The 27,874-nt window shown below is 44.8% G+C and overlaps 2 protein-coding genes across 12 annotated transcripts in view; one reads left to right on the top strand and one right to left on the bottom strand.

The window, feature by feature from the left end:
- The window catches only part of WDR3 (WD repeat domain 3), a 41,977-nt gene extending 18,110 nt beyond the window's left edge, over positions 1 to 23,867 (bottom strand). For 2 of the 5 annotated variants that reach the window (XM_073310359.2, XM_073310377.2), the window contains exons 1-11: positions 23,756 to 23,867; positions 22,540 to 22,742; positions 17,265 to 17,474; positions 16,487 to 16,605; positions 10,873 to 10,951; positions 9,789 to 9,884; positions 8,866 to 8,979; positions 6,514 to 6,615; positions 6,283 to 6,380; positions 4,850 to 4,954; positions 3,970 to 4,200 (exon numbers count right to left, since the gene is read on the bottom strand). In XM_073310359.2, the coding sequence (XP_073166460.1) occupies positions 3,970 to 4,200; positions 4,850 to 4,954; positions 6,283 to 6,380; positions 6,514 to 6,615; positions 8,866 to 8,979; positions 9,789 to 9,884; positions 10,873 to 10,951; positions 16,487 to 16,605; positions 17,265 to 17,474; positions 22,540 to 22,710 (1,325 nt within the window). In that variant the 5' untranslated portion in view covers positions 22,711 to 22,742; positions 23,756 to 23,867. Of the gene's footprint in view, positions 1 to 3,969; positions 4,201 to 4,849; positions 4,955 to 6,282; positions 6,381 to 6,513; positions 6,616 to 8,865; positions 8,980 to 9,788; positions 9,885 to 10,872; positions 10,952 to 16,486; positions 16,606 to 17,264; positions 17,475 to 22,480; positions 22,743 to 23,755 lie in introns of those variants that run through there. The other 3 variants (XM_073310368.2, XM_073310382.2, XM_073310392.2) reach the window with 3 other exon arrangements.
- Positions 23,868 to 23,911: 44 nt separating this feature from the next.
- Positions 23,912 to 27,874, top strand: part of GDAP2 (ganglioside induced differentiation associated protein 2) — a 44,764-nt gene continuing 40,801 nt past the window's right edge. For 6 of the 7 annotated variants that reach the window (XR_012154739.2, XM_073310237.2, XM_073310250.2 and 3 more), the window contains exon 1: positions 23,912 to 24,022. The gene's annotated coding sequence lies outside the window, so the exon portion shown is untranslated. Of the gene's footprint in view, positions 24,023 to 26,425; positions 27,612 to 27,874 lie in introns of those variants that run through there. The other variant, XM_073310243.2, reaches the window with a different exon arrangement.

Genomic DNA, 27,874 nt, shown 5'->3' with positions numbered 1-27,874 from the left:
AAGATCTTTTTATACACACAAAGCATGAAAAAATACCTCCCCCCACCCCACTCTCCTGCTGGTAATAGCTTATCTAGGAAAGCTATTATCAGCAGGAGAGTGGGGTGGGGGGAGGTATTTTTTCATGCTTTGTGTGTATAAAAAGGGGTGGGGGGAGGTATTTTTTCATGCTTTGTGTGTATAAAAAGATCTTCTCCACTTTCTCAGTATGCATCCGATGAAGTGAGCTGTAGCTCACGAAAGCTTATGCTCAAACAAATTGGTTAGTCTCTAAGGTGCCACAAGTACTCCTTTTCTTCTTACACATTGTACAATGTGCACATTGTAAGGAGAGTGATCACTTTAGATGAGCTATTACCAGCAGGAGAGTGGGGTGGGGGGAGGTATTTTTTCATGCTTTGTGTGTATAAAAAGATCTTCTCCACTTTCCACAGTAGGCATCCGATGAAGTGAGCTGTAGTTCACGAAAGCTTATGCTCAAATAAATTGGTTGAGCTCTAAGGTGCCACAAGTACTCCTTTTCTTTTTGCGAATACAGACTAACACGGCTGTTCCTCTGCAACCTAGTAAGGAAGCCTTTAAACTAGGTTCAAAGGGGGCAGGTGACAATCGCCTACAGGTGAGCACAAAGAAGGGCAACCTTAAGAGGTTGGATGTTGGGTGGGGAGACATGAAAAATTACAAAAGAGTCATAGGAGCAACAAGAGGGAAATCAGTGGGGGAATCTGTTCAACATCTTAGATGTCCTTACACAAATGCAAGGAGTATGGGGAATAAACAGGAAGAACTGGAAGTATTAATACATAAGCTAAATGATTACTTAATTGCATCACAGAGACTTGGTGGGATAAATCTTATCACTGCAATATTGGTATAGAAGGGTACAGCTTGTTCAGGAAGGACAGATGGGGGGGGGGGGGGAGGGAAGACTATGTTAATTATACATCAAGAATAAATACACTTGTTCTGAGGTCCAGAAGGAGGTGAGAGGCAAAGTCTCTGGGTAAAGATAAAGGGGGGAAAAAAATAAGGGTGACTTAAAGGGCTCTACTTTAGACCACTAAATATGGAAGAAGTGGATGAGGCATTTCTAGAACAGAAATATCCAAAACACAAGATCTGGTAGTAATGGGGGACTTTAACTACCCAGATATTTGTTGGAGAAGTAATATGATAAAACACAAAATTTCCAAACAGTAGGTGGAATGTATAGGGGACAACTTTTTGTTTCAGAAAATGGAAGTAGTAACCAGCAGGGCAGCCATTTTAGACTTGATAATGACCAACAGGGAGGAATTGATTGCAAATCTGAAGATGGAAGCCAATTTCAGTGACAGTGATCGTGAAATAATAGATTATATTATTCCAAGGCAAGGAATCAGTGAGAGCAGCAGAACAAGGACAAAGCAGACTTGAACAGCCTCAGAGACCTGGTAGGTAAGATGCCATGGGAAGAAAATCTAAGTGATAACAGAGTTTGGGAGAGCTAGCAGTTTCTCAAGGAAACAATATTAAAGGCACAACTGCAAACTCTCCCAATGCAAAGGATAAATAGGAAGAATAGTAGGAGGCCAATATGGCTCCATCAGTGATCTGAAAATCAAAAAGGAATCCTACAAAATGTGGAAATATGGATGAATTGCTAAGGAGTAGTACAAAAAGAATGGCACAAGCATGTAGGGACAAAATCAGAAAGTCTAAGGAACGAAATGAGTTACACCTAGTAAGGGACATAAAAGGCAATTAGAAGAGGTTCCTTAAATACATTAGGAACAAGAGAAAGATGAAAGAAAGTTTAGGTCTCCTACTTAGCAGGGCAGGGGAACTAATAACTGATGGCATTAAAAAGACTGAGGTGTTTAACACCTATTTTGCTTCACACTTCACTAAAAAGATTAATGGTGACCAGAATCTCAACACAATAAATATTAACAAGGGGAAAGAAATGTAAACCAAAATAGCCAAAGAATACTTTAAAAATATTTATAACATAAGAACAGCCATATGGGTTAGACCAATGGTCCATCTAGCCCAGTATGCTGTTTTAGATAAATAAAATGTATTCAAGTCAACAGTGCCTGATGAAATTCATTGTAGGGTACTTAAGGAACAAGCTGAAGCAATCTCAGAACTGTTAGCAGTTATCTCTGAGAACTCATGAGGTCCCAGAGTACTGGAGAAGGGCCAATATAGTACTTATATTTAAAAGGGAATCCAGGGAATTATAGACCAGTCAGCATAAGTTTGACAGAAACTTGGAAAGATACTGGAACGAATTATTAAACAATCACATTTGTAAGCACTTACAGAATAATAGGGTTATAAAGAATAGCCATGGATTTATCAAGAATAAATCATTCCAAACCACCCTAATTTCCTTCCCTGACAGGGTTACTGGCCTAGTGGATGGGGGGAAGCTATAGACATGACACAACTGGATTTTAGTAATGCCTTTGATACAATCCCACATGACATTCTCACAAGCATACTAGATGAAATTAGTATAAGGTGGGTCCAAAACTGATCGGGCCAGGGAAGCTAATGATCCAACCAACGGACTAAATTCGGTGATGGATACTGGTCATGTGCCACATGAAGAATGTTGTGCATACGCTAAGAAAAAAATTGAGAGACCATACTCAGAGTAGTTATCAATGGTTGGCTATCAGACAGAGAGTAACTAGTGGAGTCCCACGGGGTCAGTCCTATTCAGTATTTTCCTTAATGACTTGGATAATGGAATGGAGTGAACACCTATAAAATCTGCAGATGACATCAAACTAGGAGGGGTTGCAAGCACTCTGGAGGACAGGATTAGAATTCAAAACAACCTTAACAAATTAGAGAATTGGTCTGAAATCAACAAGATGAAATTTAACAACGTACAAAGTACTACACTTAGGAAGGAAAAATCAAAATGGGGAATAACTAGCTAGGTGGTGTTGAAAAGGATCGGAGGATTATAGTGATTCACAAATTAAATACGAGCCAACAATGTGAGGCAGATGCAAAAAAGGCAAATGTCATTCTGGGCTGTATTAACAGGAGTGTCGTACGTAAGACATGGGAGCTAACTGTCCCCTCTACTCGACACTGGTGAGGCCTCAGCTGGAGTCCTCTGTCTAGCTCTGGGCATCACACTTAAGGAAAGATGTGGATAAATTGGAAAAAGAGTCCAGAGGAGAGCAATGAAAGCGATAAAAGCTTTCGACCTGACCTATGAGGAAAGGTTAGAAAAAGCAGCCTGTTTGTCTTGAGAAAAGACAACTGAAGGGGGACCTGATAACAGTCTTCAGATATGTCAAGCACTGTTATCGATTAAGATGGTGACCAATTGCTCTCCATGTCCACTGAAGGTAGGACAAGCAGTAATGGGCTTAATCTGCAGCAAGGGAGATTTTGGTTAAATATTAACCCAAAAAACCCCTTTCTAACAATAAAGGTCAGCAGGTTCTGGAACAAGCTTGCAAGGGAGATTGTAGAATCCTCATCACTGGAGGTTTTCAGGAACAGGCCGGACAAACACTTGTCAGGGATGGTCTAGGTTTACTTGGTCCTGACTCTACACAAAGGGCTGGACTTGATGACCTCTTGAGGTGACTTCTAGCACTACATTTCTCTGATTCCATGACTGTAGATGTCCTCAGTATCCAAAGAGCTGACCTTTTATATACCCCATTAAACTCTTAGCCTCATGATATCTAGTGGTAATGAGTTCCCCGGGTTAAAAATGCATTTTTAATTTCTTGCCTTTCAGTTTCACGAAAGTAGTATCCCCTTGTCCTTGTATAATGAGAAAGAGTAAGCAGAGTGCCCCATCTACCTTCTCTATTCCATTTATCACTTTGTATTCCTTGGGATCATTCCCCACTACCATTTCCCATTCTCCCCTCTTGCCTGAACAGCCACAACCTCTTGGAGAAGGACACTTGGCAGACAAAGAGGAATTTACAGAATCAGAACACACACCTGTTCCAGATCTTAACAGATTCAGCAGCAGCCGAGAGGATGGCAATGTTGTCGGAGCTAAAAGCCAGTGTCCTGACATCACTGCGGTGACCTCCAATGGTTATCTTGGATGCACGGACAACTTGGGGGACCTGTGCTGATGGGGTCAGGATGTATGACTCAATGGTGTTGTTCTGGAGCAGTAAGGTGGCCTTCAGCTCTCCTTTCGGAGACAGAATCAAGTCAAATGACCTGTTTAAATGGACACAGAGAAGTCAGGGTCATAACTAGGAGAAACAAGATGAAACAAACTAAAGGAAAACACCAAGAACAACTTCTTGATAGGAGAGGCAGTCGGCAATGGAATAGTCTAACAAAGGCAGCAGCAGAAGCCCCATAGGACCGATCATTTAAAACTAGGAGGCAAGCCCCTAGAACAGGGGTTCTCAAACTGGGGGTCGGGACCCCTCAGGAGGTTGCGAGTTTATTACATGGGGGGTTGCAAGCTGTCAGCCTCCACCCCAAACCCTGCTTTGCCTCCAGGATTTAATGGTGTCAAATATATTTTAAAAAGTGTTTTTAATTTATAAGGGGGCAGTCGCACTCAGAGGCTTGCTATGTGAAAGAGGTCACCAATACAAAAGTTTGGGAATCACAGTCCTAGAGAATCCCTTGCAGGGAACAATCTCAATGGAAGGGGTGTGTGAAGACATTAGAGAGATATGGGGGTGGAGATGGACTAGCTGGGACCCTGCAGGCCTCTCCCCAGCTCTATGGAGTCTGAGCTTCTCATCTTTGCAGAAGAGCCACCTTTGTAAAATACAAACTCTCCCTGAGTCATGGCCCCTGCACTGGGTGCCTGAGCTGCAGCAATGACCCCAGGACAGGGCTTTGCACTCACTTGATTTTAGCAGAAGCTTTGATGCTAGTGACTCGTTGAATCTCTTCTTGAAGACTCATCTCAACGCTTCCTTCAGGCTCCTCTTCCTCCTCCTCAGACTTCTGTCTAGAAAGGTCAGACAACCACTTGGAATCAAGTTACCAGTCACTGCCAGTCCAGTCACAGACTAACATGGGGCAGAAATGTACAGACACATTCCACCCCCACCCCCCGCCCAAAAAAACAAACAAACTAACTGCAACCCCTCTACAAATGAAACTAGCTGGACCCTTATCCAGTGCTGACACAGACGTGCTGTTCTAGTGGAGGTGCAATGCTCTTCAGTGCAGACTTTGATGGGCAACAACGCTGCTGGCAGTCCTGAAGAAACCTCAGGACTCTTGCTGCAAAGTTAGAGAATAATGATCCTAAACCGTCTTATTAAGATGGCTATCAAACCACACCCTGCTATTCAGTGAGGAGAATCCACCTACTCCAGTAAGGTGAAATTGTTTATTGAAGAACAACAAAAAGCCACAGGTTTAGGACAGGAAGTGTAAGAGAATACTCTAACAAACTGAAACCACAAGGGCAATTCAGGGAGGTAGAAAGTAGATATCACCGCTGAAATTTGTTCAAGACATCAACTTAATTGCATCCCTCCCCACCCGTGTACTTAGGGCTTGTCCACACATGGAGTTATTCCAGAATGGCTTCTGTGCTTTAAATTCACACCCTACCTTAATCCAAATTAACATTCAAGTGTAGACAAGTCAACAGGCTGAAAGCTCTCAGCAGCAGGGATCATTGTTTTGTTCCGTGTCTGTACATAGCTCAGAAAAATGGGGTCCTAACTCCTAATTCTGGCCCTTAGGCACTACCAAAATATAAATAGATGTATCCTTGGTGTGCCTCAGATTTCCCAAGAAGTGAACTAACATTCACCTATCTCCCACAGCTATTGCGAGAAACCTGTTAGACACTGGGGGATGTATGAATGATGGACACTGGAGAAGCATAATATAGACTTATAATAAAAGGCTGTCCGCTAAAAGACAGTTTGCCCCAATCTGAACCTGGCACATACCACCCCGAGGCTCATGATCTGTAGATGTCAAAGTGACTCTGGTTACTCAGCCTAGCACCACCAGCTTTCACTTCTCCTGAGTCATAGATGGTGATGTACACGTGGGGCTTTACCAGGAGAATTCTGTCTATTCCCTCATCCCATTCACTTCTTGCAAGAGAATCAGATGGAAGGTGATTTTCTCGCAATTACTGGGAACAAAAAACAACCTGGCTCACACCAGCACCAACAAGCCAGGAAGACAAACATGTTAACAGCAGACTAACTGCAAACGGTTCATGATTCATTCATTCCACCCTCTCACTGGATGGGCCTTTTGTCAAGTCTCAGCATGTGGACATCATCAAGTTAGAAAAACAGAGCTTACTTGGTTTTTTTCTTTGCTTTTCTCATTTTCTTTTCCATTTTCTTGCAAATTTCATCCTCAGTAAGGACACAAAACACTTCCAGAACAGAGTCTGTTCCCTGGAGACAGATTCACAGAGTTAGTACTAGCAGCAAGTCGCCTAAGAAGCTGCTGCAGTGGAGAGTCCCTGAGACACACAACAGAGCCTCCTCTGTAGTCCACTAGCCAAAGGCCCCAAAGCATATTACTTACATGGCAGGCTAGGATCCTGCCTGTCCGGTCAGTGGCCAGAGTAACTACTCGGTCTCTTCCTTCCCGCATGATGGAGCCAGCTTTGTTGCACCTCAGGAGGCGCTACAAGAATACAGAAAGGGAAAACAATTGTAGTCTGGAAGGTCAAGCAAGTCTTTAGATACAACAATGAAAGGGCATAGTCTACAACATCTGACTAGCATCCAAAAGAGACAAGGAATCTGCACCAGCAAAGAGGGTGGGAACTAACAGCAAACAAACATTTGTGTGAGGCACAAATTTAACTTATGTTTCTTGCACTATAGCTGAGAACCAACTTTCTTTCGTGGACTGAAACATGCATCTCACTAACTGGAAGGGCATTTATCTGAACTTTTATAAAATTAAGGCACCAGCTTTTAGTTCCTGTTGCAGGAGAGAGATGAGGAAGGTTGGGGAGAGAGATCATTTAATTACCTGCTTAAAAATAGAGGCAGAGAAACTTCCTGGAGGAAGGACATAAGGAACAGTTGTTAAGGCTGCGTGTCTAGCTGTAACTGAATGAGTGAAACTGAAATCTTCAAAGGATTCTGGAAGTGCCAGCAGGTGAGTGAGTGATCCAGAGAGGAGGAATTTAGTGAAAGGCTTTCAGGTGCAATTGACTTAAGTGGAAGTGGCTTCCCACAATAGGAGCTGATTCTAAACACGGCAGCACCACTCTCTGAGACCCTTATGACAAGGGATCCTCGAAATCCATTTCTCCCGGAAAAATGTGGAATTTGTGTTTTTACAGAGAATCTTTAGTTTTTACATTTTGTGAAAAAATAAAAACATGTATGCATTAACTATTAATCAATGTTACTGAAAGTACCAGTGACACTTATTCAATGCCTGCAACTTCCCCCTCTTGTAGTTGATTTTTTGAACGTGCTTTAAATTTACAGTGGAACCGCATATAGCCGATCTAATTGGGACTGGGACCAGATAATCAAAAATTGGGATAACCAGGAGGATTGGCAAAGAGCTTTCTATCCCTTATTTTAAGGTGGGGCTCGGACCACAGGAGCCCTGCCGCAGGCTGCCCCTGATGGTTCAGTTAATATGGAGAGCCAGATAACAGAGGCTTGGCTAAACACGATTCTACTGTATATCAACAAAACACTGTGTTCAGCTGATACCTATATATATATCATGGCTAGGGAAACTAAAGTTCAGCATTCCATTTTAATTGTGGGGAAACGGAGATTTTTATGACAGGTTTCAGAGTAGCAGCCGTGTTAGTCTGTATCCGCAAAAAGAAAAGGAGTAAAACCAGTCGGAGAAAACTTCAATGTCTTTGGTCACTCGATTACAGGCCTAAAAGTGGCAATTCTTCAACAAAAAAACTTCAAAAACAGACTCCAATGAGAGACTGCTGAATTGGAATTAATTTGCAAACTGGATACAATTAATTTAGGCTTGAATAAAGACTGGGAGTGGATAGGTCATTACACAAAGTAAAACTATTTCCCCATGTTTATTCCCCCCTACCCCCCAATGTTCCTCAGACGTTCTTGTCAACTGCCGGAAATGGCCCACCTTGATTATCACTACAAAAGGTCCCGTCGTCGTCCGTCCCCCCCGCTGGCAAGAGCTCACCTTACCTTATCACTCTCTTTACAGTGTGTATGGTAACACCCATTGCTTCATGTTCTCTGTGTATATAAATCTCCCCACTGTATTTTCCCCTGAATGCATCGGATGAAGTGAGCTGTAGCTCACGAAAGCTTATGCTCAAATAAATTTGTTAGTCTCTCAGGTGCCACAAGTACTCTTTTTTCTTTTTCTTTTTTTTTTGAGATTTTTATGGGTTTTTTTTAAATCACAGAAAACCAGGATACCTGGTTATGACATAGGGTACTGTTAATAAGTCCTAGGTGAATCAGTTTCAGCACTGAAGGGAGGCAAGTGGAAAGTGACCATTTTACTGAGGTCCCTTTCCTACAAGGAAAGAGCTCTGCTAGCAATGCCAACCCTTTCTAGAGACCCACCAATATGCTTACACTGGGGATTTCTTTGGCACAGGTTACCAGTCAATACAAGCACAGGTTCCTGCTGCTATTTTGTGGGTATTTGGGGAAGTGTGAGAAATTGTTCCTCAGGAACGTAGAACACACTGGTGTGATTCCTTGATTATGGGTCATGGTGTCTTCTCTAGAAGCACTAGAGATCATCCCCAGGGCACAAAGCCAACAGAGTGAGGCAAGTGTCAGCTAGGTAACCAGGTCTGTCCTCGAACCCCTATTTCGTTATTTAAGCTGTGTATCTACCCTCACTAACAGCACAAAACCCTGTGAACCTGCACCACTTCACCAGGGTGGGGAAAAGGGTTACCTCCTCCGGTGTCTCATCCAGGTCTGAGGTCTCATCCACTTCCGAGGTCTGTTCTGCTTTAGCTGGAGACCCTTTGCTTTTCTTGGATTCTGGCTCATTAGGGTCTGTTGCCTGCTTGTAGCAGACAAAGCAAAGAGAGATCCTTAGCACACCCTGGCTTCTCCCCCACCTACATCTCAATTCCTTCCAGCCATTTAACACTGTCACAGCTTTCATTCGGAACTGCTCAGAAGAACAGCCAGGATGAAAGATACTCTATGAAATGAAGCCCTAACAGTGTAGACAGTAATTGAATGGAATCAGTCCATTTCAGAAGAGCTTCTACAATGCAGCCTGAAACAGGGCTCCCAAACGTTGCCCAAGGTCCCCATCAGCAACTGGCTGGGACACCGAGGGCTGCATGTACCTGGCATGAAATGAAGCCACCTGCAGACCATCAGTTCCAGCACACGTTGCACCACCCCAACCCAAGTGGCCTTCTCCTGAGACCAAAGTGAAGCAGTGGATGTCAAAACCTGTCCTCTCCACAAGCCACATCCACGCGGTAAAGAGGAGGGTGACCACCAGTCATTTCATGCTTAATTGGCTAACCCCAATTTAAAGATAAGGAGTGGTCTGCAGTCACCATGCATATCCCCAGATAAGAATTTCCTCCAGCTTCTCACTCTGCCTGATCCCGCAGCAAGAAGTGCCCCATTCTTGGGACAAGCTCCCACACATGCACAAAGGCAGTCTGCACAGAACTACAACAGAGCTGGGAGCCAGTAGAAACATACAGTTAAAGCCATCAATCAACATTTGCTCCACATTGAGAGTGTCCTGGATGGATATTGACCATGTCCCAGAAAGACACTCAGTCCTGCCATGTTCCAGTTCAATCCAGTCCCGAGCAAAGCACCCGAGATGATGCTTTCAGTTCTTACCTCCTGGATGTAGGTGATGTTCCACACCCTGAGCTCACTGTCTGCAGCGCCAGTGATGAGACGCTTCTCTTGTGACACAAAGGTTAGTCCCCACACCTGCCAAAGAGAAGACACCGAGAAGCGTCTTTATGTCTAGTTATATGGCCTCCCATCACCACAGTATCAGCACGCCCCACCAACATTAGTGAATTTAGCCATACAACATCCCTCCAGGATAGAGATTTAGTGTTATCCCTTTGAAGGGGACTGGGGGATTTTGTCTGTCTTGTTTTTTGGTTTGATTGGGGTTTTGTTTATTTGTGGAGAGTGTTGGGGGGTGGGGGGCGCGACAGGGGGAAAATATGGTCTCTCTCTCTATATACCTATTTAAAAAATAAAATAAAAACCCAGACTTTTCCTTTTTGCAGTTAACCTTTTAGCAGAAAGACAGTACAACAAACAAAAGGAGGACTCGTGGCACCTTAGAGACTAACAAATTTATTTGAGCATAAGCTTTTGTGAGCTACAGCTCACTTCATCGCTTATGCTCAAATAAATTTGTTAGTCTCTAAGGTGCCACAAGTCCTCCTTTTCTTTTTGCCGATACAACTAACATGGCTGCTACTCTGAAATCTGTCAGTATAACAAGCAATAGCCTACAGTGTTCCTGCCCTAAGATGCCAATATACAAAGGGCAAAGTTAACACTGCTATTAGGACTTTGGCCAAGGAATTCATCACATCAGTGGATTTCAGTCTCCTCATTAATGTTGTATGTGACAGGATTCTTGCACTGAATTTCTTTGATTTTTTTAAATTTAAATGGAAAAATGAGAACAGAACTCAAGCCCCTGCTACATAGAATACTGCACAAGGATATCTGGTTTGGAAACATCACTCCCAGCAAGAGCGATACAAGCCTCCTAAACAGATGAGGCTTCTCACCTGTCCCTTCTTCACAAATATTTCACAGGGTCTGTGATTACAACCTAAAAAAAATCCAATCCTGAGCAGTGTGGATGTAACAATAGAAGCTGCCTTGCAGCCAGTGTGCTGGGATACTTGTACTGAACTAACTCCTTCTCTCCATCTTTAATTTTATTTACCTCAGTACGGTGTCCAACCAGTGTTTTGAAGCAGTGCTGCGTATCCAAGTCCCACCACTTCACCAAGGTGTCTTTACCACTGAAAAAAACAAATGACATCACCCAGACATGAGGCAAGGTCACCAGAGTTCAGCCAAAACTGTGAGCTTTGAAGAGAGTAAGAAACACAAAAGGTAAAGCACACTGCAAGGTGTCAGAGGTCGGACTTATTTAGGCTAGGATCTCAGCAGGTCTCACAAGCTAAGCAGAGTCAGGATAAGAGATCCAGCAAAACACAGGCAATACAGAAATATGGGCTGGTGATCCATCAGGAGGCACCTCCTAGAGTCAGCACGGAAACCCCAGCCTAGTGTAATGGAGAAACCATTCTGCTTTCTTTAAGGGCAAGGGTGTCAAGCCTGGTGCGCTAGCCAAATTCTAACACTGGGTCTCCCTAAATTCCCCCTGTATTTTCAGTTGATACAAAATTCTTCATTGCCTGTCCTAATGAACTGTACAATGATCTGTGCCAAATTAAATGCACCAGACAGAGCTGCATTTTAGCTTATCAGAGGTTTTAGGACTTTTCCATTTGCAAGGTGCTCAAAGAATCAAATACAGCTATCCCCTTCACATTCCGCAGATAGTTAAATCTTCTTGAGGAGTCATGTTTCCAGCTTTACTTGAAGGAAACAGGGTGCAATAACAGGTTGTAATTTTAGGATTGTCAAGTGATTAAAAAAAATTAATCATGCAATTAATCGTGCTGCTAAACAATAATAGAATACCATTTATTTAAATATTTTTGGACATTTTCTACATTTTAAAATATATTGATTTCAATTACAACACAGAATACAAAGTGTACAGTGCTCGCTTTATTTCTGATTACAAATATTTGTGCTGTAAAAATCAAAAGAAATAGTATTTTTCAATTTACCTAAGTACTGTAGTGAAATCTCTATCATGAAAGTTCAACCTACAAATGTAGAATTATGTACAAAAAAACCCTGCATTCAAAAATAAAACAAATGTAAAACTTTAGAGCCTACAAGTCCGATCAGTCCTACTTCTTGTTCAGCCAATTGCTCACACAAACAAGTTTGTTTACATTTGTAGAAGATAATGCTGCCTGCTTCTTGTTTATGTCACCTCAAAGTGAGAACAGGCAAATGCATGGCACTGTTGTAGCTAGCGTCACAAGATATTTTCATGCCAGATGCGCTAGAGATTCATATCTCCCTCCATGCTTCAAGCACCGTTCCAGGGGAATACGCATCCATGCTGATGACGGGCTCTGCTTGATAACCATCCAAGCAATGTAGACCGACGCATGTTCATTTTCATCGGCATGAGTTAGATGCCACGAGCAGAAGGTTGATTTTATTTTTTGCTGGTTTGGGTTCTGTAGTTTCTGCATCAGTGTGTTGCTCTTTTTTAAGATTTCTGAAAGCATGCTCCACACCTGATCCCCGATTCTGGAAGGCACTTCAGATTCTTAAATCTTGGGTTGAGTGCTGTAGCTATCTTTAGAAATTTCACACTGGTATCTTTGCATTTTGTCAAAATTGCAATGAAAGTGTTCTTAAAATGAACATGTCTTGGGTCATCATCTGAGACTGCTATAACATGAAATATATGGCAGAATGTGGGTAAAACAGAGCAGGAGACATACAATTCTCCCCCAAGGAGTTCAGTCACAAATTTAATTAACACATTTTTTAAACAAACACCATCAGCATGGAAGCATGTCCTCTGGAACAATGGCCAAAGCATGAAGAGGCATATGAATCTTTAACACATCTGGCACATAAATATCTTGTGATGCCAGCTACAACAGTGCCATGCGAATGCCTATTCTCACTTTCAGATGACACTGTAATTAAGAAGTGGGCAGCAATATCTCCCGTAAATGTAAACGAACGTATTTCTGTTAGTGATTGGCTGAACAAGAAGTAGGATGAGTGGACTTGCAGGCTCTAAAGTTTTACATTGTTTTATTTTTGAGTGCAGTTATGTAACAAAAAACCCTACATTTGTAAGTTACATTTCCATGATAAAGATATTGCACTACAGTACTTGTATGAGGTGAATTGAAAAATACAATTTCTTTTATCTTTTTAGAGTGCAAATATTTGTAATAAAAAATATAAAATGAGCACTGTACACTTTGTATTCTGTGTTGTAATTGAAACAGATATTTGAAAATATAGAAAAACATCCAAAATATTTACTAAATTTCAGTTGATATTCTATTGTTTAACAGTAAAAAGAAAAGGAGTACTTGTGGCACCTTAGAGACTAACCAATTTATTTGAGCATAAGCTTTCGTGAGGTACAGCTCACTTCATCGGATGCATACTGTGGAAACTGCAGAAGACATTATATACACAGAGACCATGAAACAATACCTCCTCCCACCCCACTCTCCTGCTGGTAATAGCTTATCTAAAGTGCTCACTGTCCTTACAACGTGTATGATAATCAAGTTGGGCCATTTCCAGCACAAATCCAGGTTCTCTCACCCTCCACCCCCCCAATCCACAAACTCACACTCCTGCTGGTAATAGCCCATCCAAAGTGACTGCTCTCTTTACAATGTGTATGATGGCCCACCTTGATTATCATACACATTGTAAAGAGAGTGGTCACTTTGGATGGGCTATTACCAGCAGGAGAGTGAGTTTGTGGGGGGGGGGGGGGGGGCAGAGGGTGAGAAAACCTGGATTTGTGCTGGAAATGGCCCAACTTGATTATCATACACCTTGTAAGGAGATTGATCACTTTAGATAAGCTATTACCAGCAGGAGAGTGGGGTGGGAGGAGGTATTGTTTCATGGTCTCTGTGTATATAATGTCTTCTGCAGTTTCCACAGTATGCATCCGATGAAGTGAGCTGTAGCTCACGAAAGCTTATGCTCAAATAAATTAGTTAGTCTCTAAGGTGCCACAAGTACTCCTTTTCTTTTTGCGAATACAGACTAACACGGCTGTTATTCTGAAACCCATTGTTTAACAGTGCAATTAATCACAATTAATTTTTTTGAGTTAATCATGTGAGTTAACGGCAATTAATCGACAGCCCTGGTTGTAATAAAGTAAAAAATTATTAGCAATTACTTTGTCTAATTCCAGGCCCAATTCTATTTCCACTAATATCAACGGGAGTTTTTTTGTCAAAACACCATCACATTAAAGGTTCTCCTTGGCATGGCTACCTCAGGGCACCTCTACACTGTGATTGTAGCATGGATAGATATACCTGTGGGTAACAGCTGTAATGATGATTTGGTAGCTTGGGCACCAGGAAGAGGTAGCAACACACATACAAGCCTGACAAGAAGCCTGGGTATACAGTCAGGTCGCTACATCTACACTGCTGTTACCCATGTTTGCTAGATTAAATGTACCTTCACTTGCAATGTAGACATACCTTAAGCTCCACTGCACACTGAGCCAGCACTAGTGTGTGGGGGGGAGCTGATGCATAAGCAAAGACATTGGGACCTTGCTTCTCCCTGCCCCCACATTTCTCCTCCCTCCCCCCCCCGCACTCCACAGAGCTCCTCCAATACCAGGAAACACCAATATAGGGAACCGAGAGGACCAGGGAAATGGCCATATGTGAGGAGATGTGCATGGGCTGGATGGAGAAGAAGAGTGCTGTTAGACCAGCATTGTGCAAAGAGAGGATGTACGGAGCCCCGTCCCTTGTGTCTGCACTTTACCACCTCCTGCCTCAGTATGTAGTAGGGCCAAGGGTGTAGTATTATCGGGAGCCTTTCAAGCACAGATGCCCAAATGCAATCACAGAATCTTTCAGAGCAACGACAGTTCTGGCCAAATAATCTACCAATGAGAACTTCTGACATGTGTCCAATCGCCCATCATACCAGTGACTCACTACAACCAACAGAATTGTAGCATGAAAATTAGGAAGGGTAGCAATTGATATGGTTACTGCCAACATCATGATGGCCCCAGTTAAAAGTAATCTGAGCTGTTGACCTGGCTCTGTCTGTAGAGTAGAACAACAGTTAAAGACAAGAACTATTAATAACTATCTTAATTACAACCTAATGTCCCTAACAAGTTTTAACAATATGAAAAGTTTTAAGTTACCATTCCATTTTTAAGATAATTCAGGATGAAAAAGGTCTGACTCCAAGCACTAAATTTCTTAAAGGACTTGTTTTTAAATTAGTTTTAACACAAACTATTACATGAGTTAAGTTTACTTGTAAATGGTCAAAAAAATGCCGTACTCAGTAAACGCTGAATGATTGGGTAAGAATATACTGTAGTTTTCATAACAAAGAGGTCAAATCTCTGATGGAAAAATAAAAATCAGCTTTAAATAAGGAGTCACAGCTATGTTTAAGGCTGATATTCCTTTTTGTTATGAGGAATAGGGCATATCTTGCCCAAGCATCTCCATCCTTATTTTAAAATTAAGAACTATTTACCAACATTAAAGAAAGTAATATTCAGAAAATTAAGCCATTTTATAAACTACCAACCAAGTGCATATGTCTTCACAACACAGCTTTAACTCTATCCCCAAATAAACAAGTATCAGAGGGGTAGCCGTGCATCTGAAGAAGTGTTTTTTTACCCACGAAAGCTTATGCCCAAATAAATCTGTTAGTCTTTCAGGTGCCACCGGACTCCCCAAACACACACTATTATTTCATCAATAATCTGAAAAATAAAAGTTACCAGCATCCTTTTACCCTAAATTGATGTAATACACTTTTTCTATTGAACTGATACATAAATCTAATAAATAAAACATTCTTAAAAGAATTTCATCAACGAATTCTCATGCCAAGCAACACTGTCATCTTTAAAGCTAGTGAATGTTAAGAGGAGTTAAAAGTCTGTTCAGGTACTACATGTACCCATGTCTCCCTATCGATTTCCATGGTTCTATAATCATTTGCCTATTTTTAAAATTTATTTTTCTGTCCTATTACTGTGTGAAAGATTCACAAGCAAAAGGGAATCCAATTGATTACACAGGGGAAAAAAGCAAAAGTGACTTTACGCAAAGTACTGTCAAATGCATTCTGTAAACATACTGCTAATCTCATGGTACATCTACACTGCAGCTGGGAGCATATCTGAGCACATACTCACCCAGACCCCCTGGGTATGTACTCAGGTGACTAGCCCAAGCCGCCAGCTGTGCTACATTGCTCTTTTTAGCATGCTAGCTCAAGCAGAGCTAGCACATCTGTCCAGCCATGATGGGATGCAGTACAGACATATCCTCTGTTATAGTAATCTCAGGTACCACATTTAACAGTAGATTAAAAACTATTCAGAGAATAATTATTTTTAAAGTGAGTGTCTCATTAGCTGGTATTTCCCACTTAGTGGTATTCTTTAAAAACCATTTAGATATCAAGATAACAATTGTATTTTAAAAAGTCTCTGGCTCACAGTTAAGGTTGTGGTGTTATAAGGCTTTTTAAAAAAAGCTTATTAAGAATGCGTTCATTCTGAAAAAGGAGCACCATCTAGAAAATCTAACTTTTCACTTCTTTGTGTTAAGTCCATAAGTTTTGACATGACACGATACATGAGTAAAGCCTTGAATCCTCAATTCAGCAAACTCAGCAGTGCAGTGTACCTGGTAACCAGGAGGTTCTTCTCTCTCAAGAAGAGTGCCTGTGTGACAGCATCCTTGTGCCCCCTCAGCCGGTACAACCCACTCTCATTGATGACATCCCACACAATGACGTCTGTGTCCTGAAAGGAAAGGGACATCACCAAAGGGTGGACATCGTCAGAATCTTCTGCTATGAGACCCAATACACTACCTTAGACAGGCAGAGTCTGCTTTCCCCTAAATTTGAGTTTTAGTACGCACTGAAGGGCTCATAAAGCCAGGAGTTGTTCTCCCCGCACACATATATGCACCTCTACAAATGCTCCTTAGTATTGGCATGAAGCAGCCCCTGCTGTTTCAGACTAGCAAACCCCCTGTCTTCAACAGTTCTGCCCAAGTACTTCAGTCCCTGTCTGCAGCCCCCCTGCTATTCCAGTCCTGGGATCTCTATGAACTGTTCTGCTGATGTACCTCATGCCCAACCTGCAGCACCCCCACCATTCCAGCTCTATACTCCCCCATGCACAGGTCTGCTAATTCACCTTAGTCCTGATCTACAGCACCCCTTCCTATTCCAGTCTTCGGCCCTTCAATAAAGATCTGTGATGCAACTCAGCTGTGAATCTGACCCAGATCCTCTCACTACCACTCCTCCAGCTATTCCAGTGCACCATCCACCCCTTCCCAGCCAGGCCTCTTAACTGTGGCCACGTCTACAAGTCATCTCCACAAAACAGCTAGTCCTCCCTGATTATGAAAGAACTGACCTCCAGACTTGGCTTCTCCTACCAACTCTCACCTTTGAGCCAGACACCAGTCTGCCTCCCAGATGATCATACTGCAGAGTCATAACTGCAGCCTTATGTCCATTGAAAGTGACATTCCCTTCACCACTTAGGAGGCTGAAGACACGGATTGATCCATCCTCATATCCAACAGCCAAATGCAACCCATCTGGGGATGGGCAGAGAGAAGTGACCTCCTGCTTGAGACCCTGAAGGATGAGAACCTGCAATTTTCAGAAGACAAGGTGTTTGTGACATGTCAGAGCTAGAAACAGCCACAGGGGACAGAAGGAAGAGAATACTTCGTCTATCAGGACTTCCATCTGAGGACCCCTAGTACTTTAGAAACTCATTCCTCACAATCTGCTACTGAAATGAAGGAATACCATTATCGTAGTTTTAAAAATGTGGAAACTGAGGCATGGAGAGGGGACATGACTTCACCAGGCCAAATAGCAAATCAGGGTGCAACGAGGACTAGAACCCAGAAGTCTAACAGCTAGACAGTGACTCCTCTTGCTTGCTAGTAAAAAAGGCATTCCAAATTTCTTCACAGGACAATTCCTTTCCATTCCAGCTCCTCTTAAGCATACAACTGAATTATTTTTTTTTCCATAGGGTGTACATGAGTTCAGCATTCCAAAAGACACCTAAAGCACTGTGATAGTGTAGCTCTGGGTCTAATGTGTCATTTGAAGCAGTACTCTTCATGTCCCTTTGTGATGCTCTGCAATGTCAACAGTGGAGCTTCAAATCTCATACTCAACTCTAGAGTAACAAGGAAGAATGGCTCAGTGGGACTGACTCATACTCCTTTCTACCTGAATAAATTATTTAAGATCAAAGGAAAGAATCAGGATCAGTTACGTTTTGCATAGGAAAGGTCCCCCCACAGGGTACGCTAACCGGGAGTTTTGAGAGGTGAAGGAGGAGCAAATACGGGACCCTTGGGGTAAGTGGCTGTCTGTAGTGTGTGTTTGTGGGTTATCTGCTGTGTGCTGAGCTTGTGTTTGTCTGTCTGTTTGAAGGACTGTGTGCCGTGGCCGTCAGTTGGAAGCTGTGAGCTTCTAAACAAGGTTTGAAATCTAGAAGCCTCTTCTCATTGGCTGAGCCTTAGTCGGGGGTGGGACTATCAGAAAGGCCAAGGCTTTACAAAGTAGTGAGCAACCAGGGACCACTAACAGGGAGTTTTGAGAGGGAGTTTGGAAGGGGAGTGGTACACTAGCCATTCTTTAAAACCTTTAAACTAAACTATAATCAAAACTTCTTGATTTAAACAAAAATCCTATCATTAACCTAGGTAGCTGTAGGAGAGAATGCAGGCAGAAGCCCAGCAGCAGAGTGGGGGCTATCCTGTTTATTGTGCTCAGTATAGCATGTATGATTACCTGCCCTGTGGGCGGGTGGCATATGTGTGCATTTGGTGCAAGGAGCTCCTGGCCTTCAGAGACCACATACGGGCTTTGGAGGCCAGGGTGGTGGAACTGGGGGAGCTAAGGGAGGCAGAGAGGTATGCTGATGTGGCTTTCCGGGACACTGTAGATTTGTCTCACCTCCGGTCAGACAGTCCCTGCGCTGTTAAGGAGGATGAAAGGCTCAGAGAAAGAGAGCAGTCAACCAGAACAGAGGGAAACCTTCCCATGGTTGGGGCCCTCCTTCCCGATGATGCTGGGGTATCCTCTTGCACTGAGGTTACCTCTCCAGGGGAGGGAACTCCAGTCATTAGGAAAAGACAGATGTTAGTAATGGGAGATTCGATCATTAGAAACATAGATAGCTGGGTTTGTGATGACCAGGAGAACCGTACGGTGACTTGCCTGCCTGGCGCGAAGGATGCGGATCTCTTGAGGCAGCTAGATAGACTTATGTGCAGTGCTGGGGAGGAGCCGGTGGTCGTGGTACATGTAGGTACCAATGACATAGGGAAGGGAAGGAGAGATGTCCTGGAGGCCAAATTTAGGCTGCTAGGAAAGATACTGAAATCCAGGACCTCCATGGTGGCATTCTCAGAAATGCTTCCAGTTCCACGCGCAGGGCCAGGCAGGCAGAGCTTCAGAGTCTCAATGGGTGGATGAGATGATAGTGTAGAGAGAAGGGCTTTCGATTTATTAGGAACTGGGGAAACTTTTGGGATGGGGGAGCCTATACAAGAAGGATGGGCTCCACCTAAACCAAAGTGGATTCAGACGGCTGGCACTTAACAATAAAAAGGTTGCAGAGCAGTTTTTAAACTAAGAGACGGGTGAATGCCGATTGCTGCAGCAGAGCACATGGATCAGACAGACTTCTCTGAAAGGCGAGTCTATTGATCAGGGTGGGCAAACAACGGCCCACGGGATTGCCCCCCATGGTGCTGCAGGCCCCACGCCGCTCTCAGAAGTGGCTGGCACCATGTCCCTGGGCCCCGGAGGTGAGGGGCAAGCAGAGGGCTCCATGCATGGCCCTTGCCTCCAGGCACCGCCCTCCGCAGCTCCCATTGGCCGGGAACAGGGAACTGTGGCCAATGGGAGCTTCGGGGGAGGTACCTGGAGATGTGGCAAGGGCAGCGCACAGAGCCCTGTGCCCCACCCCTCCCCCCATGGGCTGCACAGGGACATGGTTCCAGTCGCTTCCCGGAGGGGTGGGGCCAGGGCAGGCATGGAGGGAGCCTGCCCTGGCCCTGGTGCATGCCGCTGCCACCCCGGAGCCACTTTAGGTAAGCAGCGCTGGGCCGGAGCCCAAACTCTTCCTGCACCCACCCCCCAACTCCCTGCCCTGAGCCCCATCGCACCCTGCCTGCACCCAACCCCCTGCCCTGAGCTTCCTCCCGCAGTCCACACCCCTCCTGTACCCCTCCCCTGAGCGCCCTCCTGCACTCTGCACCCCAACCCCCTTCCCTGAGCCTCCTCATACACCCGCACCCCTCCTCTGCCCCAATCCCTTGCCCTGAGCCTATTCCTGCACACTGCACCCACTCCCACATGCCCCCCCGCACCCCAGCCCTGCATACCATTTCCCCACTCATATGTGGCCCTCAGCCCAAAAAGTTTGCCCACCCCTGCTATTGATAAAGATTCTCTAGGTTTTAGTCAGGAAAGGATGGAAGAGGATAAAGTACGGGCCAGATCAGACGAGAAACATTCACATAAAAAATAAATCTGACACATCAGAAAAGGGCAGACAAATAAACAGTGACAAGTTTTTAAAGTGCTTGTACACAAATGCTAGAAGTCTAAATAATAAGATGGGTGAACTAGAGTGCCTCGTGTTAAAAGAGGATATTGATATACTAGGCACCACAGAAACCTGGTGGAGTGAGGATAATCAATGGGACACAATCATTCTGGGGTACAAAATATATTGAAGGACAGAGGCACTATATGTGAAAGAAAATGCAGAATCAAATCAAGTAAAAATCTTAAATGAATCCACATGTTCCATAGAATCTCTATGGATAGTAATTCCATGCTCTAATAAGAATATAATAGTATAATAGGGATCTATTATCGACCATCTGACCAGGACAGTGATAGTGATGATGAAATGCTAAGGGAGATTAGAGAGGCTATCAAAATAAAGAACTCAGTAATAGTGGGGGATTTCAATTATCCCCATATTGACTGGGCACATGTCACCTCAGGATGAAATGCAGACACAAAATTTCTCGATACTTTAAATGACTACTTCTTGGAGCAACTGGTACAGGAACCCACAAGGGGAGAGGCAATTCTCGATTTAGTCCTCAGTGGAGCGCTGGATCTGGTCCAAGAGGTAACTAACAGGACCGCTTGGAAATAGTGACCATAATATAATAAACGTTTAATGTTCCTGCGATGGGAAGAACACCTCAACAGCCCAACGCTGTGGCTTTTAATTTCAGAAAGGGGAACTATGCAAAAATTAGGAGGTTAGTTAAACAGAAATTAAAAGGTACAGTGACTAGAGTGAAATCCCTGCAAACTACATGGACACTTTTCAAAGACAACATAATAGAGGCCCAACTTAAATGTATACCCCAAATTAAAAAACACAGTAAAAGAACTAAAAAAGAGCCACCGTGGCTTAACAACCATGTAAAAGAAGCAGTGAGAGATAAAAAGGCATCTTTTAAAAAGTGGGAGTCAAATCCTAGTGAGGTAAATAGAAAGGAGCATAAAATGTAATAAGAAAAGTCAAAAAGGAGTTTGAAGAACAGCTAGCCAAAAACTCAAAAGGTAATAACAAAATGTTTTAAAGTACATCAGAAGCAGGAAGCCTACTAAACAACCAGTGGGGCCCCTGGACAATCGAGATTCAAAAGGAGCACTTAAAGATGATAAAGTCATTGCAGAGAAACTAAATGAATTTTTTGCTTCAGTCTTCAAGGCTGAGGATGTTAGGGAGATTCCCAAACCTGAGCTGTCCTTTGTAGGTGAAAAATCTGAGGAATTGTCATAGACTGAAGTGTCACTAGAGGAAGTTCTGGAATTAATTGAGAAATTTAACAGTAACAAGTCACCGGGAACAGATCATATTTACCCAAGAGTTCTGAAAGAACTCAAATGTGAAATTGCGGAACTATTAACTATGGTTTGTAACCTGTCCTTTAAATCAGCTTCTGTACCCAATGACTGGAAGATAGCTAATGTAGCACCAATATTTTAAAAGGGCTCTAGAGGAGATTCTGGCAATTACAGACCAGTAAGTCTAACGTCAGTACTGGGCAGGTTAGTTGAAACAATAGTAAAGAATACAACCGTCAGACACATAGAAGAACATAAATTGTTGGGCAAAAGTCAGCATGGTTTCTGTAAAGGAAAATCATGTTTTACTAATCTATTAGAGTTCTCTGAAGGGGTCAACAAACATGTGGACAAGGGAGATCCAGTGGACATAGTGTACTTAGATTTCCAGAAAGCCTTTGTCAAAGGCTCTTACATAAATTAAGTTGCCATGGGATAAGAGGGAAGATCCTTTCATGGACTGAGAACTGGTTAAAAGACAGGGAACAAAGGGTAGGAATAAATGGTAAATTTTCAGAAGGGAGAGGGATAACTAGCGGTGTTCCCCAAGGGTCAGTCCTAGGACCAATCCTATTCAACTTATTCATAAATGATCTGGAGAAAGGGGTAAGCAGTGAGGCGGCAAAGGTTGCAGATGATACTAAAGTGGCATATTAGAAGCCACTATTTCTATGTTTATTTGATCTCTCTGCCTGGGGAGCTCCCAGCAAAGATAACTCACGCAGCTACAGTTTTCTAGTCTCACTTGCCATACAACACAGCAGCGTCATCCCATTCTGGTTCACAATGGGGGAAACCAGCTCATCACCTTCTCGCCTTTCCGGGTGTCCCAGATGAAGACATGCTCACATGCTGGCACTGCCACATAGCGGCCCTTTTCACCCCGCAGGGCCACATAGACGATGTTGCCTTTCTGGCTAGCAATCACTCCAAACAATGCACTAGCTGTGTAGCGCAGATATTGCTTTGTGAGACCCATGGTGCAATTTCCAGACCCAGGTGGGAGCTGACCTGGATATAAACAGAAAACAAGAAACACTGAGAAGAATTTCATGTATAAAGAGAAATTAGGGCTGGAAAAGACCTGCTGTATGACATTAGAGGAAAAGTGGACCCACAGAACTTTTTCTAGTGTTATTTAAACTGGAGAGGACAAACATTAAAAACAAAGGGGTTCTCAACACTTCCCTTGGGAGACTACCCCACAGTGTGCCAGACTGCGCTAAGTTTTTCCATTATTCAGACTACATTTTTCTTTGCACAATTACTCCCATTACTCTTAATTATTCCCACTTTGGGAACTATAATTGCCACCCTACAAGTATTTACAGGGAATTACCCATGCTCCTTCTTTGTCATCGCACCATTGTTATACATATTCTGTTTTTAAATCTTTTCATAAACACCGAACCTAGAACCAAATGCAATATTCTAGATGAGGCCTCCCCCCTGCTCTCCCCTCCCTGATGCCTCTACACACGCAGCTCAACGCTACCTTCGCTTTCCACCCGCCTTATCGCACTGCACAGTCACACCGACTTTGTGTTCCCTTCCCCCACCATCGCTACTGCCCTGATTTCTCCTTCCCAGGAAGCACTGCTGGGCTTGGGGTTATTTTTTCCTCCCAGAGGATCCAACAGCAGCCGCTCTGACCCGCCACGCTGCCAAAGCCGCGCCCCGCGGCTGAGGGGTCGCTCCTGGGCGCCGCCTATGCCGGGTCGCGAGCGGCAGGGCCCGGTTGCCGGGGCGCGGGAACAACGTGCACAGTGCGGGGGGGGGGGGGGGGAGCTGGGCGCCATCGAACCAAACCGTAAACCTAGCACAGGGACCGGAACCACTTCAAGCCCGGGGTGCGGCAGCGCCCCTAGCTCCGGCTCCTCTGGGATGGAGGCCCGGCAGCGCCGGCCAGGCAGGGGCCACCGACCCCGCTGGGGAAGGGGCGAGCGGGCGGGGGAGGCGCTGCCACGCCGCGTTCGCCGTAAGACCCAAAGCCCGCCCCCGCCACGCGCCGGGCCCGCGCTCACCGCCCCCACGTGGCTCTGCGGGTCACTCGCGCGCAGACACCGCCTCTCGCTCCGCACGGGAGGACAACGGCCGAGCCGTTCAGCGTCCCGGCGGAAGTGACGTAGGATCTCGCCTCACCCCGGCTGTTCGGTGCGCGATTGGTCGGCTTTGATCCGGAAGCGGAAGGGGAAGCCAGCCAGCCTCAGTGCCCATTTCCGGGGTGATGTTGCTGAGTCGACTGCTACCCCTGGGACCCTCTCGCCGGATGGGGGCAGCGGAGCCGGCCCGTGAGTGAGGGGTGATCCGCGGCGAGAGGGGCACGAGATGGCGCTGGGGCCCGTTGCTAAGGGGGAGCTCCCTGAGCGGACGTTGCTAGGCAGGGTGGGGTCGCTGTTCTGTGCTGAGGGGCCCGGGCGGGGCCGGTCGCTCTGTGACACCCCCCCCCAACCCCGCTGCAGCCGCGCGGCCTGGAACCGCTCCTCCGCGTCCGTTGGGTTGCGGGGCCCGTGTCCCTGCCGGCGCGGCGGGGGAGGGGGAGTCTCTGTGTCTCTTGCTTTAGGGCGCTGAGAAAAGCTCCGAGCGTTTGTCCAGGAGCGTCCTTCGGTTCCTGCCATCTGCGCTCGGCGAGGCCCCTGGGGGAGGGATCCCTGCCCGGGGCCGGCCCTTCTCTGGGGCACAGCCCCTGTTCTCGCCGGGGCAGCTGTTGTCCGCTCTCCGTCGCGCGAGGCATCTCGGGAAAGGTCAAGACGCGTATTGGGGGGGGGGTGTACTACCCCCCCCCCCCCCCCCGAGGCAAATAGGTGTGAAGCTGCACGCAGACCGAAACAAAGGGATGGGCTCTCGGTCCGGAAGACCTTATCGGTCACTGACTTCACTTGCTTCTCGTGAAAGACTCTCCTAAGAGAGGTTTCAGAGTAGCAGCCGTGTTAGTCTGTATTCGCAAAAAGAAAAGGAGGACTTGTGGCACCTTAGAGACTAACCAATTTATTAGAGCATAAGCTTTCGTGAGCTACAGCTGAGGAAGTGAGCTGTAGCTCACGAAAGCTTATGCTCTAATAAATTGGTTAGTCTCTAAGGTGCCACAAGTCCTCCTTTTCTTTTTTCTCCTAAGAGAGAAATGACCAGGGTTAATGTTTCCCATTATCCCGTCTAACTTTTCTGCTTTTGTTTTCCTCAAAGTTTTCCTATTTGCACCTTACCTTACGTATCACCTAACGCAATTTCTCTTCCTCCTTGCTTTGTATCGGTCTCACTGTTAGACTTATCATGCCCGCCACCCCAGTATTTATTGTTTTGCCAAACCATATATTTTCAACTCTTAATCTTTCCTTTCAAATATGTCCCTCTTCCCAGTAAGTGTTTCTGTTGCCTTTTTTCTGCTTCCCTTCTGGTTTTTATTAATCTTTCTGCTCGCGTGGAATGTACCACCTGCTTCGGTGACGCAACAAGTATGTATACTTGTGCAAAAAGAACAAACTTTGGATCTCAGTCAGAAACGGATACAAGTTTCTAAGGGCTTCAGTGCATTTGAGGTTTCATCCCAAGCGTCTGTCTTAATTCAATGGTAGACTGCCACGTAGTATAGTACTATTTATTTTCTCATGGGGTTCTGAACAGTTTTTCTCACTGGTTCATGTTTGTCTCTCAGTTCAACATGCCAGTAGCTGCTGTGGTGCTAGTTGCTCTGGTGTATTGGTTTGGGTTTGCTTTGGGATTTTTATTTTAGTGTACATGCTGCTGTTTGTCTGTTAGAGAAGATAAGATCAAAGAAGTGCACCTTGCACTTGAAGCGGAAGAAAGTGATGTTTTGGGATGAGCCTTAGTTCCTGTGTTAGTTCATTCCACAGTCTGGGACTAGACCCCAAGAAACTGTCTTCTACACAACCAGCTTTACCCTTATTGAGAAGCATTCCATTGTGTCTGAGGAGCAGAGTTATGAAACATGGCCTTCATCCCATAGTTTTAGGTACGCTGAGTCCAGGCCTTTAAATACGTACTCTTGAGGGCATTCTGCACCAAAAATTAAAAATTCTGCTTACGATATTTTAAAATTCTGCAAATTTTATTTGTCAAGTAAACGTCGATGCTCCAGCATGGCATTGGGGAGCACAGGCCACCGGCTGCACAGAGATGGGAGATCACGATGTAGTTTCCCTCCCCCTTGGGACGCAGACTCAGTGGTGAAGCTGCACCCAGTCCTGCCCCAGAAACACCCCAGGGCCCTGCCTGTCTGTGCCAGGTGCACCAGGTGTGGGTAGGCAGGGTCAGCAAGGCAGGATCCAAGTGCAGAGGGGCTTGGTGTGGGGGGATCCAGGTGTGGGTTGAGAGGGTTCTGTTTGAGGCAATATGGGTAGGGATCTGGGTGTGGGAGGGATCTTGATGCACAGGGGCTTGTAGGGGGTTCTGGGTGTAAGGGTAGTGGCACTTTGCAGGGAGGTCCAGGTGAAAATGGCGGGGGGGATCTTGGTGTGTGGGGGCTAGAGCTTGGCAGGGGGGGTCTGGGTGTGGGAAGCTCAGTTAGGGGGTCCAAATGCTGGGGGAGTGGGGCTCAGTGGGATGGGGATCCAGGTGCAGCTGGTTGGGGCTCAGTGCAGGGAGATCCAGGTGCGGGTGGCTCGTTGGAGTGGTCCAGGTGCAGTGGGAGTGGGGCTCGTTGGGGGGATGAGGCTCAGCAGGTGGGTTTGGTATGAGGGGGTCTGGATGCACAGGGGTTGGGCAGATAAGAGAGCAGCTCTACAGTGATCCTTCGCTCTACAGCTGAGGAGGGATGGGTGCAGGAAGCAGGGTGATGAGGAGTTTGCAGAGCTTCCTGCACCTGGGGGAGAGAGAAATGTTGGGATGGGTCTGACATGGCCCCGGATGCTGTGCAGGGGAAGAGGAAGTCCTGTCCTCCCCAGCTCAGCCGGGACTAGCAACTGAGCCCAGTCCAGGTCTTCTCCAGTCTGTCCCTGTCACACAGTGATTTACCTCTCTGCCGGCTGCCCTGGGCGCCTGAAACATGCTTGGGAAAGGTCACATGACCACTCTTGTGGCTTCCCTTTGCTTTCCTGTTAGAAAGTCATTTTTCTGAAGGGAAGCAAAGAAATCTGTGAGGGGCATAAATTCTGTGCATACGCAGTGGTGCAGAATTCCTCCAGGAGTAATTTACTTGAAGGTAAGGAACAAGACCTTGACCTTCATATTCTGCTTGTGTTTGCTGTAGTGCAGGTTATTGAAGAGATGTGCTGTAGTTTTCTGTACTATTTGGAGTTTCCTGAGGGCTTTGTGTCCAGGTATATTGCATTGCTGTAGTCCAGACAGGAGTTGAAAAAGATGTGCATAATGGACGCCAGGTGATCATTTGCTAGGATGAGGCAGATTTGCCTATTCCATCAGATCATAGAAAGCATCATTTGAAAATGCTGCTGTATAAGAAATTAGTGTTAGTGATGAATCTAGGAGCACTGCTAAACTGCATGCAAGTCGCTTTATCAATGTTTGTGACTTTACAGAATGTCCAGGCTGATTCAGAGCAGGCCTGGGAAAATGCATCTTTTTGACTACATGAGAAATAACAGATTTTCAAAGTTGTTACCAGTTAAATTAACCCAAAGTTAAAAATTAACTGAACAGTAGCTTAAGTGCTAAACTTCCCAAGCCTTTGAAGGGGGCATGGGAGAAATAGATCTTAATTTGTATTAGTGACTGACAGTCCACTAGGCGCTATTGATTTTTGCAAAATAGAGAGTAAGCAAATTTGACTGTTTTGTTTTTAAAGTGTTTAAATGTTTCTAAAGCAGTAAGGGCCTGATCCTAAGAGAAGCTAAGCACCCTTAACTCTAAATGACTTCAAGAGCACTTCATTTGCAGTGGAGGATGGAGGATTGGATGTAAAAGGTAGTCAGAAAAGAAAAATCTATCCTGATATGTATATATGTGTGTAATTTAAGTTTTTGACTTAAAATGCTGAATCACTTTTCTTCAAATTTGATTTTTCTTTCTTAGGCTGAACCACAAATCTGCAAAATGTGGAGTTTATAGATTCAGCATTTTTTAAGGTTCAAGTTTACAAACCAATTGGAACAATTTTTTTTATAGTGTGGAAAATTAGGGGTTTTTTCACCATTGGATAATTCAAAAACAGATTAATTATCTTAGCT

The sequence above is a fragment of the Lepidochelys kempii genome, chromosome 1, assembly GCF_965140285.1.
Source record: "Lepidochelys kempii isolate rLepKem1 chromosome 1, rLepKem1.hap1, whole genome shotgun sequence".
Lineage (NCBI taxonomy): Eukaryota > Metazoa > Chordata > Testudines > Cheloniidae > Lepidochelys > Lepidochelys kempii.
Note: the sequence above shows the minus strand (reverse complement) of the source record. Positions and strands in the feature narration are given on the sequence as shown.